General features: G+C 40.5%; 1 protein-coding gene across 1 annotated transcript in view; it reads right to left on the minus strand.

The window, feature by feature from the left end:
• Stil (STIL centriolar assembly protein) overlaps nt 1-19,960 on the minus strand; it is a 46,692-nt gene extending 26,732 nt beyond the window's left edge. Inside the window, exons 1-8 of the mRNA XM_032900153.1 lie at nt 19,778-19,960; nt 17,232-17,316; nt 14,989-15,096; nt 4,497-4,609; nt 4,032-4,219; nt 1,898-2,145; nt 1,265-1,348; nt 465-551 (exon numbers count right to left, since the gene is read on the minus strand). Of these exons, the coding sequence (XP_032756044.1) occupies nt 465-551; nt 1,265-1,348; nt 1,898-2,145; nt 4,032-4,219; nt 4,497-4,609; nt 14,989-15,096; nt 17,232-17,242 (839 nt within the window). The 5' untranslated portion in view covers nt 17,243-17,316; nt 19,778-19,960. The remainder of the gene's footprint in view (nt 1-464; nt 552-1,264; nt 1,349-1,897; nt 2,146-4,031; nt 4,220-4,496; nt 4,610-14,988; nt 15,097-17,231; nt 17,317-19,777) is intronic.
• Nucleotides 19,961-20,367: the final 407 nt, after the last annotated feature.

Below are 20,367 nucleotides of genomic sequence, written 5' to 3' on the forward strand. Positions count from 1 at the left end.
AAACTCTCCTGGCTACAGATTAAGACCCCGTCTCAAAAGACAGAAGAATAAGCAAAGACTTCCCACTCATCTGTCTTGAGCTAACATCCTGCCTCTGTCTTTCTGTACAGTCATACCAGCATCCTTACTGTGTGGTCTTTCACTCAGTGCCTCTGAAGTTAATACATTCTATGCCTACTCATGATAGTTAAAAGCTTACCTTCTAGGGTTGGGGATTTAGCTCAGTGGTAGAGCACTTGCCTAGCAAGTGCAAGGCACTGGGTTCAGTCCTCAGCTCCGAAAAAAAAAAAAAAGCTTACCTTCTTACTACTTAGTCTCATTTAATATGAGGTTTATTTTCCTTAAAAGTGTACATCTATTATGTATTATAAAAGATTAAAGCAGTGTAAGAATTTTAACCGAAGTCAATACACTATAACCAGAAGCAATCAAACACAAATATTATAGAATAAAATATCACTTGCCTTTCCTGAATAGAAGAACTGAATATGTATCTCAAGCAGCAAGCCCATACCTGAGGGCTATAGATATGTATAATTCCAGACAGCCAGCTAAAGGAAACGGACAGAAAGTACATCATCAGTCAAGTATGGTGGCATGCACCTATAATCCCAACTGCTGGAGGTTGAGGCAAATTCTAGGGTACCAGGGGCTACACAGGGAGATCTTACCTCAAAATAAAAAGGAAAACCCCTACAGTCGTTTAAAAATGAACACACTTTGGATCACATCCTTTCCAAGACTGGTCCTTGATGCTCAACAGCAGTACATTAAAAACTTGACAAATAAAAAAACCACACTGCCAATTCAGAGGCAGACTACATCGATATCTACAGCAATATAAATATATCGCATCTACAAATAAAGAGATGTGCATGGTATTTATTCTCTTCCATTTGGATGTGGGAGAGGAAAATGGTTTATGGAGGGAAAAACAGGTATCAGAATAAATTAGCATGGAATGGAAAGGAACAAAATCCGAGGAAACAAAAGTTTGTGGCCTGAAACTAGGAATATTTAAAGGTTAAAAAGCATATATATATATATATCTCCCAAAATATAGAGACACCTTACAAGAAAATGCCCACGATTGCCAGGTGGTGGCACATGCCTTTAGTCCCAGCACTTAGGAGGCAGAGGCAGGCAGATCTGAGTTTGGGGCCAACCTGGTCTACAGTGCGAGGTCCAGGACAGCAAGGGCTACCTTGAGAAATTCAGCCTCAAAAAACAAGCTGAAGGTTTTCTTAAGCAGGATAATACTTACATTCCCACTAATGGTAGAGAATAAACCTTGGGATCTGATTCCAGCAAAAGTAACAATTTGCGTGTTTCATCCATAGTAATATATCTAAACAGAAGAAACTTAAGTAAGAATAATTTTAAGTACGTGCTTTCAACCCCCAAAATGCAAACTGAGTCTTGAAACTCAATTTTATGCAAGTAAAACTCTATTTTAGTTAGTGGATGAAAAAGAGGCCCCAAAGACAGCATGTAAAATGTCTTAACCTATTAAAATAGTCATTTAGGGTTACATACTCAACTTTACTTACGGATTACTTGTAAATAGTGTTAGTACTAGAGAGGACAACGTCAGAACCAATTATGCTACTGACAAAGTGAATGTTCTATTACTAGAAGCATGCACGTGCCCAGGTAACTTGATAGGCAAATGTGACGTTTCAGTGGAAGAGACTGCATTATGGGAAGGATAACTAATCCGCTACACACGACATTCTTCCGACCACTGCCAAAGAGTACGAAAACAAAACACAAAACCCATTTCCCTAAAAGGACATGGATCTCTGACAGGTAAACTGACTACAGTAATTAGTATTATTGAAAAATATATTAATTCAATCAATATTTATAGGTTTAGACTAATGGATCTGTTACTTACCCGTGCTTACAGGTTCTCTGAACTTGAGAAATATTCAGACTACTACTTAAGTTTCTTGCCAGTGCTGTAGGAATAATGGGGATGGGTTTCACAGGTACACACTTGAAAGGATTTGCTAGAGTCACTGCTGTCCACTGCAAGTTAAGATCCACACCGCCCAAACTCTCCCTGGGGGTGATTTGGGCTCGTAAGGAAAGCAGCTTCCCACAGTCCAAGAGGTCTTTGCTGCACACATGGTGCTGTAAAGCCTGAGGGATCAGTAGTGTAGAAATATTTTACAACTCTGAAATGCATTCATATCTTTAAAGTTCATTTAACATTGCTACATATATCTCTGTGATATCTTACATTAACAAAATTAATTCTAATTCACAACATTTCAATTCTCATTTCTTCCACATGATCAAAGATTATGTGAATAATTTAATCAAAGCAAGTCCTCAGCTTCATCATAAATTTCCAACTTGAAGGTCCTAGTAGCTCTTTAAACTCATGCTGGGCAATTATCATCCCAATAAGTTTCACCACATCGGGGTGGTGCGGTCTGCACCGCAATTATGGCTCAGCTGTAGGGAATCTCACTCCTTTGTGGTTCCTTTCTCATTATCCAAATTGGGGTAGCTCTTCTTCCATATTTAGCCATATCTCTTGCGCCCTTTTTATTCTGATAGTTACCACTGTGTGTACACACACACACACACACACACACACACCATCTAATATACATCCGACCTAGTCAATCATTCTCTGACAGTGAGCAGCTTCATCAGATCTGACAGAACTGCTTCTTTTCAGAAATGTTTCATCCAATAAAGCTCTCTACGATTTGACTAAATTAATACTGCAGTCTAATTGCCCTTAGGGAACGTCTATAGACCATTAGCAATCCTAAGCACTGCCTCAACTTTCTTTCCTGCCTTGGTCCCACTGCTTCATCTTCTGGAATATTACCCATCTCTAGCCTCAAGAAACCACAGTATCTTTGATTTTTAAGTCCACGATGACTCAATCATACATCATTACAAATAATTCTCAAATCTGTATGATTTATCAAAATACTATAAGCCACACACACTATGATTCTCATATATAATTAAAAATAATGTCATCCACACTTCAGACTCAGGACTCTGAGGACCAGAGTTGGATCTGACCCAAAGCATCCTACCTAAGGACGAGTTTTCACAGCACCACAAGGTGCCATGCAAACTTCCAAGGAAGGCAAGCGAACAGTCCTACCCAGGTATGCCACCTAGGAACCACAAGGACAAGCATGGCACAGTAACCCTAAGGGCGCAGGAACAGCGCACACAGCTTTCTAACTGGACGGACTTCAGGCTCACTCAAGAGGGAACTCATGCCTGGAACTACAAACCTGGCCAAATGCCCAGGGCTAGAAAAGACATGGGTTTTGGAAAACTTTCAACTGCAAGTTTACGGAACTGCATAATTTCTAAACTAAGTACTTTCTAAATATTTATCCTCTATATACAGTTACATGTACTCTTACACCTTATCAAAGAAACTTCTCTTTGTAACAGAAGGAGACCATTATAGAAAACCACAACTGATCAAAATGCAGACAGATTAAGTCCCAACTGGAACACCTAAAACATAACTCCTGCGCCTGAGGCTCGGGAATCATTGCTGAACAGAAAAGTTGTTAAGAGCCAGAGAATAGGACATTTCATGTGAGACTGTTTCTACAGAAATGTCAGAGAGGCTGCATAAATGAAGTCTTATTAACGTGGCTGCCTAAATAAGTCCCAAAAGGTGACAACACCCACAGACATGCTAACATGGCAGGGAGAAATTTTATGAGGTCTCAACCTTACACAAGAGCTATGGGCAACTGGGAAAGGTTGAGAGTGTCAGACAGTCTTCCCTAGGGAACTGTGCATTAATTGGTTACCCGACATGAAGCAGTAGGTGCTAAGGTGACATTACACGGAGTAGGCTGAACTTATGTGTGTGTGTATCCCTACAACAGCTTTGGATCGGCTATAAGTGTGAGAGCAAGTGGGGATGATATACATGAGAGGGGCTGGAGGGAGGACAGGAGGAAGTGATGCAATTGTCAGAATTTCAAAAACTAAAAACTATTATAAAAAAGAACGTTATCAATAAATTTCACCTTTAAAGCTGAACTGAAGTCATCTGCATTATGAACTTTCGTATCTCTTGAACAAAGTCCTTGAGTATGAACTTTGCAGGGGATCAAAAAATCTCCAGGAAGAGCAGCAGTAGGAGTTCTTTCTAAGCATTCAGGGGATTCTCTACCAGGATCAAAGCGGTCTATGGTCAAGGTCACCCCTTCTTCGTCTGCAGGACAAAAATATTTCTATTATATAGCAGGCTAATTAAAAACATAAAACCACCAAGCAGAACTACATTTCAGCAAAATATTTTTATCATACTAAAATCTTACATTAAGAAAACGATAGCTTATATAGTCTACCCGGTGACTGCACCATGAATTCTGTAATGGGTACTTTTATTTACGTTTACACTCATGATGATGTACAGCAAAGAAATTAGCAAAAGCGCATGCAATAGCTGGCTGAAACAAGTGTATATTCTGTAACAGCCATTATACTACCTTCATCCACTGTGAGAGAGCCAAGTAGGAAGCACGGCACATTTTTTTTGCTCTGCTTAGCATGGCGGTAAGCCAGGCGGATAGCCTTTTCAGTTACCATAAGCTTTGGCTTTCTGAAAAATAAGAAAATTCTTTTATGAATGTGGTAGACCTGATGTCCACACTAGGAAATGTCCACATTAAACAAAAACCTTCTATAAAGGACAGACTAAAATGTAACAAAGAGTTTACAAAATGTACAAAGGCTATCATTGGAGATCCCTAGGCAAGAAATCCTATAAAATGCAAAAGGTAGACAAGGTCACCTGGAAACCAGACTGGCCACGAGCTGACAAAAAAGGTACAAATGGTCCCCCAGGTTCTTGCCTAACCTGGGCCAGAATACAAACTGATCAACTAAAAGGCTGATATGTTTCTGTAAATAATTTTAACAAAAATAGTTACATTCATTTCTTTACATAATATTATGTCTGATCCAAGCACTCTTGAATACAAAACATATATAAATATATTTTAAACAAAAAAGCTAGTCATGATGGCATGAACCCTTAATCTCAGAACTCAGGAGGTGCAGGCATCTCAGAATTCAAGACTAATCTGATCTACATAGTAATCAGATTCAAGCCAACTAGAACTATGTAGCAAGATCCTATCTTTTAAAAGGGGGAATAGGCTAGGAGTGGAGGCTGAGGAGATGGCTTGGTAGTTAAGAACTCATACTGCCCTTCCAGAAGACCTGAGTTCAATCGCAGCACTGTCACATAGCTCACAGTCACCTGTAATTCTAGTTAAAGGGGATCTGGCCTCTTCTCCCACCTGTACTAATGTGATTAAAAATAAAATGAATCAGGATAGAGAAACGGCTCAGTGGTTAAGAACACTGACTGTGGGGTTGGGGATTTAGCTCGGGGGTAGAGCGCTTGCCTAGCAAGCGAAAAGCCCTGGGTTCGGCCCCCAGCTCCAAAAAAAAAAAAAAAAAAAGAACACTGACTGTTCTTCAAGAGGTCCTGAGTTCAATTCCAAGAAACCACTTGGTGGCTCCCAACCATCTGTAATGGGATCTGATGTTCTCTTCTGGTGTGTCTAAACACAGCTACAGTGTGCTCATATACATAAAATAAGTAATTTTTTAAAAAATAAAATAAATCTTTTAAAGAAAGATTAAAGAAATGTAAGAGGGAAGTGTAATATGTACAAGGAACAAGAAACCAGAAAGACCAGATAATTAAAAAGAAAATATTCTTAGCATAACAAAACAAAAAAAAAAAAAAACCAAAATAAAACAAAACATGACCCAAATCCCGTGGGGAAGAGAGCGGACCTCCCAGGAGTGCAGACATCCCGAGGCTGCAGGACATCTGCCACCTCTGCACACCTTGGTCCACATCCCTAGTCCAAGGGGAAAATGCACAGTGCCTCTGGACAGAGGGAAATAGAACAGAAAGCTGCCGGTACCTGAAGTTCTGGTCAAAGAAAGAATATTAAAAGCAGTAAGGAAAAAAGGTCAAGTGACATATAAAGGCAGACCTATAAGAATTACACAAGACTTCTCACCAGAGACTATGAAAGCCAGAAGATCCTGGGCAGATGTCATACAGACACTAAGAGAACACAAATGCTGCCCAAGTTACTGTATCCAGCAAAACTTTCAATTAACATAGATGGAGAAACCAAGATATTCCATGACAAAACCAAATTTACACAATATCTTTCTACAAACCCAGCCCTACAAAGGATAATAGATGGAAAACTCCAACACAAGGAGAGAAACTACACCATACAGAAAGCAAGAATATAATTTCCTTGCAATGAAACCAAAAGAGAGACAAATATAATTCCACCTCTAACAACGAAAATAACAGGAAGCGACAATCACTATTCCTTAATATCTCTCAATATCAATGAACTCAATTCCCCAATAAAAAGACAAAGACTAACAGACTGGATACGTAAAGAGGACCCAGCATTTTGCTGCATGCAGGAAACACACCTCAGAGACAAAGACAGACACTACCTCAGAGTCAAAGGCTGGAAAACACCTTTCCAAGCAAATGGTCGGAAGAAACAAGCTGGAGTAGCCATTCTAATATCGAATAAAATCAATTTTCAACTAAAAGTCATGAAAAAAGATAAGGAAGGACACTTCCTATTCATCAAAGGAAAAATCCACCAAGATGAACTCTCAATTCTAAATATCTATGCTCCAAATGCAAGGGCGCCTACATTCATAAAAGAAACCTTACTAAAGCTCAAAGCACACATTGAAGCTCATACAAAAATAGTTGGAGATTTCAACACCCCACTCTCATCACTGGACAGGTCATGGAAACAGAAATTAAACAGAGACATAGAGAAACTAACAGAAGTTATGATTGGATTTAACAGATATTTATAGAACATTCCATCCTAAAACAAAAGAATACACTTTCTTCTCAGCACCTCATGGAACCTTCTCCAATATTGACCATATAATCAGGCCTCAACAGATAGAGGAAGATAGAAATAATACCATGCATCCTATCAGATCACCACGCACTAAGACTGGTCTTCAATAACAACAAAAACAACAGAAAGCCCACATATACATGGAAGGTGAACAAGGCTCTACTCAATGACAACTTGGTCAAGGAAGAAATAAAGAAAAAAAATTAGAATTTAATGAAAGTAAAGATACAATATTCCCAAACTTATAGGACACAATCAAAGCGGCCTGACCACCAGCGACCTGACTGGTGGTCTTAGGACACACAGAGTCAAAGTTCCTCTGGGACCGGACACTTCCGGTTTTTAGCTGGATTCCCAACCTCCGCTGATCCCCGCCAACAGCTCACTGCTCCCAAACCCTGAGGGAGAGAGAGCTCACCACCCGGACAGGTGGGCACTCCTGAGACTGCAAAGCGGAAGAGACCACCAATACTGCCCACCCCTGCCCAGGTCCCTGGCCCAAGAGGAAACTGTATACGGCCTCTGGGAACCAGAAGATAGGGACACTGGAGGTGCAGGTCCCCTGTGCTCCAGACACCACCGGGACCTGAAGGGACCGGATCAACAGTTCTCTGCCCCCAAATCCCATGGGAGGGTGAGCTAAACCTTCAGAGAGGCAGACGTGCCTGGGAAGCCAGAAGAGACTACACTCTGCCCACATTTCTGACTCCAGAGGAAAACACCTAACGCCATCTGGGACCCCAGTGCACAGGGGCTCCTGGAAAAGGCAGGGCAGGTCCTCCTGGTTGCTGCCCTCACGAAGGGCTCAAAAGCAACACCCCACGAGCAAACTTGAGCCGCAGGACCACAGGTAAGACCAACTTTTTTTCTCCAAGCAACCTGCCTGGTGAACTCAGGACACAGGCCCACAGGAACAGCTGAAGACCAGTAGACAGGAAAGACTACACGCCCAAAAGCAGAACACTCTGTTCCCATAACTGGCTGAAAGAAAACAGGAAAACAGGTCTACAGCACTCCTGACACACAGGCTTATAGGACAGTCTAGCCACTGTCAGAAATAGCAGAACAAAGTAACACTAGAGATAATCTGATGACGAGAGGCAAGCGCAGGAACCCAAGCGATAGAAACCAAGACTACATGGCATCATAGGAGCCCAATTCTCCCACCAAAGCAAACAATGAATATCCAAACACACCAGAAAAGCAAGATCTAGATTTAAAATCACATTTGATCATGATGCTGGAGGATTTCAAAAAAGACATGAAGAACTCCCTTAGAGAAACACATGAAAACATAAATAAACAAGTAGAAGCCTATAGAGAGGAATCACAAAAATCCCTGAAAGAATTCCAGGAAAACACAATCAAACAGTTGAAGGAATTAAAAATAGAAATGGAAGCAATGAAGAAAGAACACAGGGAAACAACCCTGGATATAGAAAACCAAAGGAAGAGACAAGGAGCCGTAGATATAAGCATCATCAACAGAATTCAAGTGATAGAAGAGAGAATCTCAGGAGAAGAAGATTCCATAGAAATCATCGACACAACTGTCAAAGATAATGGAAAATGGAAAAAGTTACTGTTCCAAAACATACAGGAAATCCAGGACTCAGTGAGAAGATCAAACCTAAGGATAATAGGTATAGAAGAGAGTGAAGACTCCCACCTCAAAGGACCAGTAAATATCTTCAACAAAATCATAGAAGAAAACTTCCCTAACCTAAAGAAAGAGATGCCCATAAGTATACAAGAAGTCTACAGAACTCCAAATAGATTGGACCAGAAAAGAAACTCCTCCCATCACATAATAGTCAAAACACCAAATGCACAAAATAAAGAAAGAATATTAAAAACAGTAAGGGTCAAGGAACATATAAAGGTAGACCTATCGGGTTGGGGATTTGGCTCAGTGGAAGAGCGCTTGCCTAGTAAGCGCAAGGCCCTGGGTTCGGTCCCCAGCTCCGAAAAAAAAGAAAAGAAAAAAAAAAAAGTAGACCTATCAGAATCACACCAGACTTCTCGCCAGAGACTATGAAAGCCAGGAGATCCTAGACAGATGTCATACAGACCCTAAGAGAACAAAAATGCCATCCCAGGTTACTGTATCCTGCAAAACAATCAATTAACATAGATGGAGAAACCAAGATATTCCATGACAAAACCAAAATTACACAATATCTTTCTACAAATCCAGCGCTACAAAGGATAATAACTGGTAAAGCCCAACATAAGGAGTCAGGCTACACCCTAGAAAAAGCAAGAAACTAATCGTCTTGGCAACAAAACAAAGAGAAGAAAAGCACACAAACATAACCTCACATCCAAATATGAATATAACAGGAAGCAATAATCACTATTCCTTAATATCTCTCAATATCAATGAACTCAATTACCCAATAAAAAGACATAGATTAACAAACTGGATACGCAATGAGGACCCTGCATTCTGCTGCCTACAGGAAACACACCTCAGAGACAAAGACAGACACTACCTCAGAGTCAAAGGCTGGAAAACACCTTTCCAAGCAAATGGTCGGAAGAAACAAGCTGGAGTAGCCATTCTAATATCGAATAAAATCAATTTTCAACTAAAAGTCATGAAAAAAGATAAGGAAGGACACTTCCTATTCATCAAAGGAAAAATTAACAAGATGAACTCTCAATTCTAAATGTCTATGCTCCAAATGCAAGGACACCTACATTCAAAAAGCTCAAAGCATGCATTGCACCAAACACGATAATAGTGGGAGATTTCAACACCCCACTCTCATCACTGGACAGGTCATGGAAACAGAAATTAAACAGAGACATAGAGAAACTAACAGAAGTTATGATTGGATTTAACAGATATTTATAGAACATTCTATCCCAAAGCAAAAGGATATACATTCTTCTCACCACCTCATGGTACTTTCTCCAAAATTGACCATATAATTGATCATAAGACAGGCCTCAACAAATACAGAAAGATAGAAATAATCCCATGTGTCCTATCAGACCACCACGGGCTAAAGCTGGTCTTCAATAACAATAAGGGAAGAATGCCCACATATACATGGAAGTTGAACAATACTCTACTCAATGATAACCTGGTCAAGGAAGAAATAAAGAAATTAAAGACATCTTAGAATTTAATGAAAATAAAGGTACAACATACCCAAACATATGGGACACAATGAAAGCTGTGCTAAGAGGAAAACTCATTGCTCTGAGTGCCTGCAGAAAGAAACAGGAGAGAGCATATGTCAGCAGCTTGACAGCACACCTAAAAGCTCTAGAACAAAAAGAAGCAAATACACCCAGGAGGAGGAGAAGGCAGGAAATAATCAAACTCAGGGCTGAAATCAACCAAGTAGAAACAAAAAGGACCATAGAAAGAATCAACAGAACCAAAAGTTGGTTCTTTGAGAAAATCAACAAGATAGATAAACCCTTAGCCAGACTAACAAGAGGACACAGAGAGTGTGTCCAAATTAACAAAATCAGAAATGAAAAGGGAGACATAACTACAGAATCAGAGGAAATTCAAAAAACCATCAGATCCTACTACAAAAACCTATATTCAACAAAACTTGAAAATCTGCAGGAAATGGACAATTTCCTAGCCAGATACCAGGTACTGAAGTTAAATCAGGAACAGATAAACCATTTAAATAACCCCATAACTCCTAACGAAATAGAAGCAGTCATTACAGGTCTCCCAACCAAAAAGAGCCCAGGTCCAGACAGGTTTAGTACAGAATTCTATCAGACCTTCTTAGAAGACCTCAAACCAATATTATCCAAACTATTCCACAAAATTGAAACAGATGGAGCGCTACCAACTTCCTTCTATAAAGGCACAATTACTCTTATACCTAAACCACACAAAGACCCAACGAAGAAAGAGAACTTCAGACCAATTTCCCTTATGAATATCGACGCAAAAATATTCAATAAAATTCTGGCAAACCGAATCCAAGAGCACATAAAAACAATCATCCACAATGATCAAGTAGGCTTCATCCCAGGCATGTAGGGATGGTTTAATATACGGAAAACCATCAACGTGATCCATTATATAAACAAACTGAAAGAACAAAAACACATGATCATTTCATTAAGATGCTGAGAAAGCATTTGACAAAATTCAACACCCCTTCATGATAAAAGTCCTGGAAAGAATAGGAATTCAAGGCCCATACCTAAACATAGTAAAAGCCATATACAGCAAACCAGTCGCTAACATTAAACTAAATGGAGAGAAACTTGAAACAATACCACTAAAATCAGGGACTAGACAAGGCTGCCCACTCTCTCCCTACTTATTCAATATAGTTCTTGAAGTTCTAGCCAGAGCAATCACACAACAAAAGGAGATCAAGGGGATACATATTGGAAAAGAAGAAGTCAAAATATCACTATTTGCAGATGATATGACAGTATATTTAAGTGATCCCAAAAGTTCCACCAGAGAACTACTAAACCTGATAAACAACTTCAGCAAAGTGGCTGGGTATAAAATTAACTCAAATAAATCAGTAGCCTTCCTCTACACAAAAGAGAAAGAAGCCGAGAAAGAAATTAGGGAAACGACACCCTTCATAATAGTCCCAAATGATATAAAATACCTCGGTGTGACTTTAACCAAGCAAGTAAAAGATCTGTACAATAAGAACTTCAAGCCTCTGAAGAAAGAAATTGAAGAAGACCTCAGAAGATGGAAAGATCTCCCATGCTCATGGATTGGCAGGATTAATATAGTAAAATTGGCCATTTTACCAAAAGGGACCTACAGATTCAATGCAATTCCCATCAAAGTACCAATCCAATTCTTCAAAGAGTTAGACAGAACAATTTGCAAATTCACTTGGAATAACAAAAAACCCAGGATAGCTAAAACTATCCTCAACAATAAAAGGACTTCTGGGAGAATCACTATCCCTAAACTCAAGCAGTATTACAGAGCAATAGTGATAAAAACTGCACAGAGACAGACAGATAGACCAATGGAACAGAATTGAAGACCCAGAAATGGACCCACACACTTATGGTCACTTGATCTTTGACAAAGGAGCCAAAACCATCCAATGGAAAAAAGATAGCATTTTCAGCAAATGGTGCTGGTTCAACTGGAGGTCAGCATGTAGAAGAATGCAGATCGAGCCATGCTTATCACCCTGTACAAAGCTTAAGTCCAAGTGGATCAAGGACCTCCACATCAAACCAGATACACTCAAACTAATAGAAGAAAAACTAGGGAAGCATCTGGAACACATGGGCACTGGAAAAAATTTCCTGAACAAAACACCAATGGCTTATGCTCTAAGATCAAGAATCGACAAATGGGATCTCATAAAACTGCAAAGCTTCTGTAAGGCAAAGGACACTGTGGTTAGGACAAACGGCAACCAACAGATTGGGAAAAGATCTTTACCAATCCTACAACAGATAGAGGCCTTATATCCAAAATATACAAAGAACTCAAGAAGTTAGACCACAGGGAGACAAATAACCCTATTAAAAATGGGGTTCAGAGCTAAGCAAAGAATTCACAGCTGAGGAATGCCGAATAGCTGAGAAACCCCTGAAGAAATGTTCAACATCGTTAGTCATAAGGGAAATGCAAATCAAAACAACCCTGAGATTTCACCTCACACCAGTGAGAATGGCTAAGATCAAAAACTCAGGTGACAGCAAATGCTGGCGAGGATGTGGAGAAAGAGGAGCAATCCTCCATTGTTGGTGGGATTGCAGACTGGCACAACTAGTCTGGAAATCAGTCTGAAGGTTCCTCAGAAAACTGGACATTGAACTACCTGAGGACCCAGCTATACCTCTCTTGGGCCTATAACCAAAAGATACCCCAACATATAAAAAAGACACGTGCTCCACTATGTTCATAGCAGCGTTATTTATAATAACCAGAAGCTGGAAAGAACCCAGATGCCTTTCATTAGAGGAATGGATACAGAAAATGTGGTACATCTATCTACACAATGGAATATTACTCAGCTATCAAAAACAATGACTTTATGAAATTCATAGGCAAATGGAGGGAACTGGAAAATATCATCCTGAGTGAGGTAACCCAATCACAGAAAAACACACATGATATGCACTCATTGATAAGTGGCTATTAGCCCAAATGCTTGAATTGCCCTAGATGCACAGAACACATGAAACTCAAGACAGATGATCAAAATGCGAATGCTTCACTCCTTCTCTAGAAGGGGAACAAGAATACCCTTGGCAGGGAACAGGGAGGCAAAGATTAAAACAGAGGCAGAAAGAACACCCATTCAGAGCCTGCCCCACATGTGACCGATACATATACAGCCACCCAATTAGACAAGATGGATGAAGCAAAAAAGTGCAGGCCGACAGGAACCGGATGTAGATCGCTCCTGAGAGACACAGCCAGAATACAGCAAATACAGAGGCGAATGCCAGGAGCAAACCACTGAACGAGAACAGGACCCCCGTTGAAGGAATCAGAGAAAGGACTGGAAGAGCTTTAAGGGGCTCGAGACCCCATATGAACAACAATGCCAATCAACCAGAGCTTCCAGGGACTAAGCCACTACCGAAAGACTATGCATGGACTGACCCAGGGCTCCAACTGCATATGTAGCAGAGAATAACCTTGTTGGGGCACCAGTGGAAGGGGAATCCCTTGGTCCTGCCAAGGTTGAACCTCCAGTGCAGGGGAATATGGGGGAGGGCAATAAGGGGGTGTTTAGGGGGAATACCTGTATGAGGGAGGGGGAGGGGAGGGGAATAGGAGCTTATGGATAGGAAACCGGGAAGGGAATAACCTTTGAAATATAAGTAAAGAAATATATAATAAAAAATTAAAAAAAAACAAAAAACAAACAAACAAAAAAAAAACAACACACCCAGAGATGGGCAGATGTCTGTGAGATTAAGGCTAGTCTGGTCTGCATAGTGAATTTCAGGCTACCCAGAGCTATGTAGTAAGATCTTACCTGGAAAACTTTTAAAGTACCAGCAAAGGATCATGTTGCCCCTGTAGCAGAGTGTTTGCTTAGCATGTAGAAGTACATGGAACACTCTAGGGGCTACATACATAAACACACACACACACACACACACACACACACACACACACACACACAGACACGTATGTATGTACGTACATAACTAGCCTTCTCATGGCAGTTTTCCGTTTATTTTACAAGTAAGGGAACTGGTTTTTGACTACTTTATTGAAGCTGTTTAAGTAAGAATTGGTAGGCTCTACGGTTGAGGGCTCAGACAGTCTGACTCCAGTTAAGAGTACCTTAAAGTCACTATGGCCAATATCTGGTTACAGATAAGTACCTTACAGACTGACTTGGCTCTCTGCAGTATATCTATTCTCTGCAGAATATTCCTTTTAGCAAGTAAGTCCTAAGACAACAGCAATTGATTATCATTACTTTAAGTCTATAAACTTCTTTGAAAAGACCCTACACAGAACTGCAGTCTTGTTTGCCTTCTAACTTGATGGATTCCATGTCTGTTCTGTCTTCTCAAGGTTCCACACAGATACCATGCTGAAGTACAAGAGATATTTCTACCCTACTTAGAACCTTAGATATGTGAAATATTTACCTGTGAAATTAAGATTATTTCTCAAAAGCATAAGGAAGATCTAATAAACAGATGGAATTTTTATCTGATACAAACTTTAAGTAAGAAAGTTTAAAAAAAAAATGAAGAGGTTGAGCATCGTTTTCCTGAAATACTTGAGACTACTTGTAAACATTTAAGTTCACTGATGTTTACAAATACCTTATATATATAGTCAGAAGGTCATTTTTATATAACTATAGTTTGTATTTAGATAAAATGTAGAATTGCCTACTTTACAGTATCTGTTCACAGTCAACAAGTTTCAGACTTTGAGGGCATGTCTTTATCTGTTCAGTCATCTTGCCAGTTCAACCTTCAAATGTTAAAATCTGGGGAAATGGTTCCTGCCGCACAAGCACAATAGGAGCAATAGGAGAAAACACCGGACATAACCTTTGGCTGGTTTGATTTGGAGAGAGAAACACACCTGTAGTAGCTGAGATGTAGGTAGATACACTCTCCAATTGGCATTGGGTTCCAAAGTGCCAATTTTGATGGAGGAAAGTGGAAAGGTACCATCTTGCTTGAAGGAAACCTTTAACAAACAAACAAACAAACAATTAAAGTACAAAGAAAAGCAAAAAAGTATACATTTTATAAGAAAGTTAATTCTCTTTGCCAGGTATTCCAAGTCCTTAGTAGGCCATGACCAGGAATTCCAGGCCAAAAAAAAAAAAAAGTTAAGGGGTTAAGAAAAAAAAAAAAAAAAAAAAAAAGACCACCAATGCTTTCCTGAAGTTGTGGTGAGTATTGAATACACATGTAAAATGCCTTTAAATGACCTCTAATTCACTGTTAAGTGTTCAATGCTGTCTTTTTTTCCCCCTCATTTTCCACAGTCCATAGTACCTTTAAAGATCAATGAGCTGGAGAGATGGCTCAGCAGTTAAGAGCACTGACTGCTCTTCCAGAGGTCCTGAGTTCAATTCCCAGCAACTACATGGTGGCTCACAACCATCTGTAATGGGATCTGATGCCATCTTCTGCTGTGTCTGAAGACAGCTACAGTGTATATATAACAGATAAGTAAATCTTAAAAAAAAAAGATCAATTAACAATAATACTTTGGGTTTATTTCCTTAGCACAATAGTCATGTCAGCTGAAACCTAACTATACCACTTACTAACTATATGACAACAGATTGATCAATACTTCTATGCTGTATTTTATATTCATTAAAAAAAAAAACAAACTACATGGGGCCAGGCATGGTGGCACACATCTTTAATCCCAGCACTTGGGAGGAAAGGGAAGCAGGTCTCTGAGTCTGAAGCCGATCTTGTCTACATAGTGAGTTTCAGGACAGCCAGGGCTATGCAGAAAGACCCTGTCTCAAAACAAACAAATTAAAAAAAGAAAAACCTACAGCAGTATGATCCAACAGAAGGGTCAAGATTAAAGTATAAGAAATATGATAGCCTCCCTGGGCCATGTTTCCTATTGTCTTCAACAAAAACATCTGGCACAAGGACGAGACAGAGAATATAAATGCTCCCCATGGGTATAACTGTAGTTTAGAAGAAGAAAAAAACAAACCCATATGCCAGCATTAATTGTTCTTCTCTAGGGGCAAATAATGGTCCAAAGGACTAACTCAGCTAAGCCAGGTTGACAGGGCCTCCACGGGATAAGAGACTAAGAAAAGCAGGGACAGGTGGCCAGCTCCTCCCACTACTTCAGAAAACATGGAGAATCTTGGGGAGGCCAATGTGAGATGATTACCACCAAGGACTCAGTGCCTAGAAAGAAGGAACTCCAAAACCTTTCCATTCCTCTAGGGTAGCACTGAGCAATCTTCTAATTCGCAGCCTCAGTTCAGGTAATTTCCTATCAGCACAAACACCTATGTCATGAAGTGTAAGAGGAAAGGGGGCTAGTATTTACTAAGTGCGTACATACGCCCTCGCTTTTCGTCTAATATGCCTTCCCAATAATCAATTAGAAAGTGATCACCATCCTCCTCATACAGTGAGGGGCATAGCGAATGAACTAGACAGAGGGAGCAGGAGATTGTTTGTTCTCAAGACGGTGTCCTTTCTTCCCTCCCAGTATTCCTTCTCAAGCTAATGTGCATAGCTGTAAAAAAACACGGCATGAAAATATTTTGAAGCTAGGCATGGGATCATATTCCTGAGGTCCCAAGCTGCAGAGGCTGAGGAAGGAGTATTTAAATAAAGTTTTAAGACCGGCCTCAGCAACATGGCAAGACCTCCACCTCCAATAACTAAAAAAACAGCTAGGCACAATGGCCCGTGCCTATTACCCTAGCCACTGGGAGGGTGAGGCAGAAGAACTGAGGGAGTGAGTGTGAAGCCAGTCAGGACTACATAGCTTTTGACTCAAAACACGAAAACAGGGCCTGGAAAGAGAGATGGCTCCATGGCTCCGTGATTGAGCGTACTTGCTGCTCTAGCAGAGGACCAGGTTTATCTCCTGGCACTCACAGGCAACTCACAACCAGCTAGAGCTCCAATTCCAAGGGACCAGACACTTTCTTCTGGCCTTCTTGGGCACCAGAAATATATAAATATATATATATATATGCATATATGATATAATATACATGTATATATTATATTATATATGTTACTAATACATATAGGCAAAACACTTATACACATAATCAAATATCTAAATATATACACTCAAAAAAAATAAAATTTCTGTACCTGGTATTCATCTGGGACTGCAGGCTGGAGGAACTACAGGCTCTATATTTGGTGAATGATTTATTCACTCTGTAATCCTCAGTACCTTACAGAAATAAAGAAATATTGTTAAACATAGAAGGACATTGTATAGCAAATGAAGACCATTCTTAACCATATAGTAACAAAAGAATTAGCAAAATTAAGTTGCTTATATGAAAAGTAGCTACAGATCAATAAGATTAAATGCATGTGAATCTCAGGATGCAGCATACCTGCCTACTCTGTGTAAGGCCCTACTATGTTCAATGTCCAATACAGAGAAAAATAAAAGAGATGTTAATAGATTTTGATTGCTTTTATACTCCAGGGTCATTCTACCTATAAAGTAACCTTAATATTTAATTTAGCAACAAGTATACCTATTCATTAAAGGAAGCACACATGCTTCCCACAAATCTTTTTCCTTCCACCTTTTATTTTGTAAATACAAGGTTTTGTGGCACAGAACTTTAATCCCAGCACTCCAGAAGCAGAGGCAGGTGATGAATCTCTGAGTTTGAGGCCAACCTGATCAACACAGTGATTTCAGCCAGGGTTCTGTAGAGAGACCCTGTCTTAAAAACAAATGAAAACGAAAGACTGAATGCTGACCTGTAGACAAGGACTATACAGCCGGTACTTTGCTTCATTAGTACTGAATGAGCCTATGCAATTGGAAATTAGCGCTATGGACTGGAAACTAAAGGTGTACAAAACGGTAGTGAGAACACCCAGTAAGTGTGACTGTGGATCCAAACCAAAACCACAGATTATCTCATAATCAGTTTGCAGGGACAGAGACCTTCCCATTTATTGTCACAAGAGTGAGCTTGTTGACAAATATGTTTATTATAGTTGTTTATAAAATTGTATCATAAATTTTCCTGTTTGGGCTTTCTGGGGATCATGAGGCTTGCCCACTAAGTGCTGGGATACAGGTGTGCACTACCAAGCCCAGCCAGCATTTATTGAACTTTTTAAGCCTTAATATTTTACCTTCTGTGCATTGTTTCGATTTTAGCAACAAGTTATTATCTGAGGTAGATGAGGCTTAGTACTTGCTGTTGCAAGGCTAGTGATTCGATTCCCTGAATGCAAGGTGGAAACAAAGAACAGAATCTGGAAAGTTGTCCTTTGACCTCCACATGCACACAGTGAGACAGACTTCTGCTCTCACATACATCACTCACAGAGCACAACAGCAATAAAAACAATAGATAAAAATCTAGGACCAGTAAGATGGCTCAGAGGATAAAAATGCTTGCTGCCAAAACTAATAACCTGAGTTTTATTCCTAGGACCTACTCGTGGAAGGAGAACCAACTCCTGAAAGTTATCCTCAGATCTCTACATGTGCACCGTAGCATGCATGTGCACATGCACACACATGAACAGTTTAAACTCTAAGGAAATTTTTAAAAATGAATCATCTGACTCAAGATAAAGGATTACTAACAAAGGTGTAAGTCATTTAGAAGAGACCTTTTCTATATAGTCCAAGACTAGAACTATTTGGGAGAATGAAGTTCTACTGGATATAACCTTTGAGGATCAACTAAAAAATCTCCCAGAGATATGGGACTTCTTGAAATTCGGGCTCTTTAGCACTTGGTTGTTATGGTATCAGTAATCACACTGATAACTCTACCTCCACAAAGTATGCAAAGTTTTCCTCACCAACAGGAGTATTTTTAAATACCCTGTCTCTCCTTTAATGCATTAAGTCTTTCTCACTTGAAAACCACAAACTGAGATTTGATAACTAGTTCATCTTGACAATATTACATAAAACTAATGGGGTCAAAGCTATACAAACATATACCTAACAAAAAAACTCTCCTCAGGTAATGTCTTCATTGTGAAGCAAACAGGGACCATCAAGTCACCTCTTCTCCCTCTTACACATATTAAGTTCTTTCTGCCCTTCCACTTTAGCTGACCTCCTCAGCCCTGCCGGACACAAATGTGTCTAAGAACGAGTTGTTCCCCCTGCTTAGAAAGGCAATGGCTTTTCTTCATATACAAAATAAAAACCCTTCACTGCAAACATAACCCCTGGTCACTCATCCTGCAGCCCTAACTCAACTATCTGCAGTCACTGGTAGGACTGCACAGGCTGTCCTCCTTTTCCTTTGGAATTTCCTACTAAATCCTATCGTCCAGTCTCCAACTCGAATGTGCAATCTCTCACGGTGACGTTACTGTCTTTGTGTTCAGACACAGTACGTTCACGCCTCGCTTCTGACATAGGTCTACTTCCTGTAGATCACCGACTATGAACACTTAATAGATTCCTTACACAGCTTGGGCCAGACAGAAAGAATGCAGGAACGAGGATCAGGGTTTCAGTCTCCAAGAAATTCCTACAGTGAAATCAATCTGAGGCACGTCACGATGTAAACTTCTTCCCCATTCTTCAACAGACAACAAGCAATGTTCTGAGGTCCGCCTTCTTTCTCCCCTGGCTGCCCTGTGGTCATCGGTCTCACCGGCTAACTCGACTTTACAGGCCGCTTGTTACTCACGGTGCTTCCCGGGCCCGGAGGGCGCCTCGGGGAACCAGGAGCACGAAGATCCACCGGCGCTATTGTCACGGCCGCCGCCAAGCTAGGGTTTTGGTTGTTGGGCCCGTTTGTTGGGCACGCAGAAGAAGGCTCCAAGTAGCGTCTCAGATAACTGCGGCCCCGCCTCTGGGACGTTGGGGTCGCGGGAACTGAGGCGGTAAGCCCCGGCAGGAGGAAAACGAAGGGCGCGCCGCGCCTGCTGATTGGCCAGAAGCCCGGCCAGTCCCGCTGCAGGGGCGGTACTAAGAGTGTCACGCAACGACTCAGCTACATACTGCTGTGACAACCAATCGGAGCCCGGCCTGGGATTAGCGCTCGCCCTATCCCAAGGTTTTTTAGAGAACCGAGGGCGCCACCGCAGCTCAGTGTGTCATTACTCCGAGGATTTAAACCTTCATTTCGTCAACCGTTAAGTTCCGGTTTGGCTGGAGTTAGCAAAACGCATGCGCAGTGGAAAAAAAAGAACACAAAAAAAAAACCCAACCGAGCTAACTAGCCGGAAGTGCTTCACCTACTGATAGTCGTCTGACTCCTGGGATCGTCTCAGCCGA

This window comes from Rattus rattus, chromosome 1 (assembly GCF_011064425.1).
Source record: "Rattus rattus isolate New Zealand chromosome 1, Rrattus_CSIRO_v1, whole genome shotgun sequence".
Lineage (NCBI taxonomy): Eukaryota > Metazoa > Chordata > Mammalia > Rodentia > Muridae > Rattus > Rattus rattus.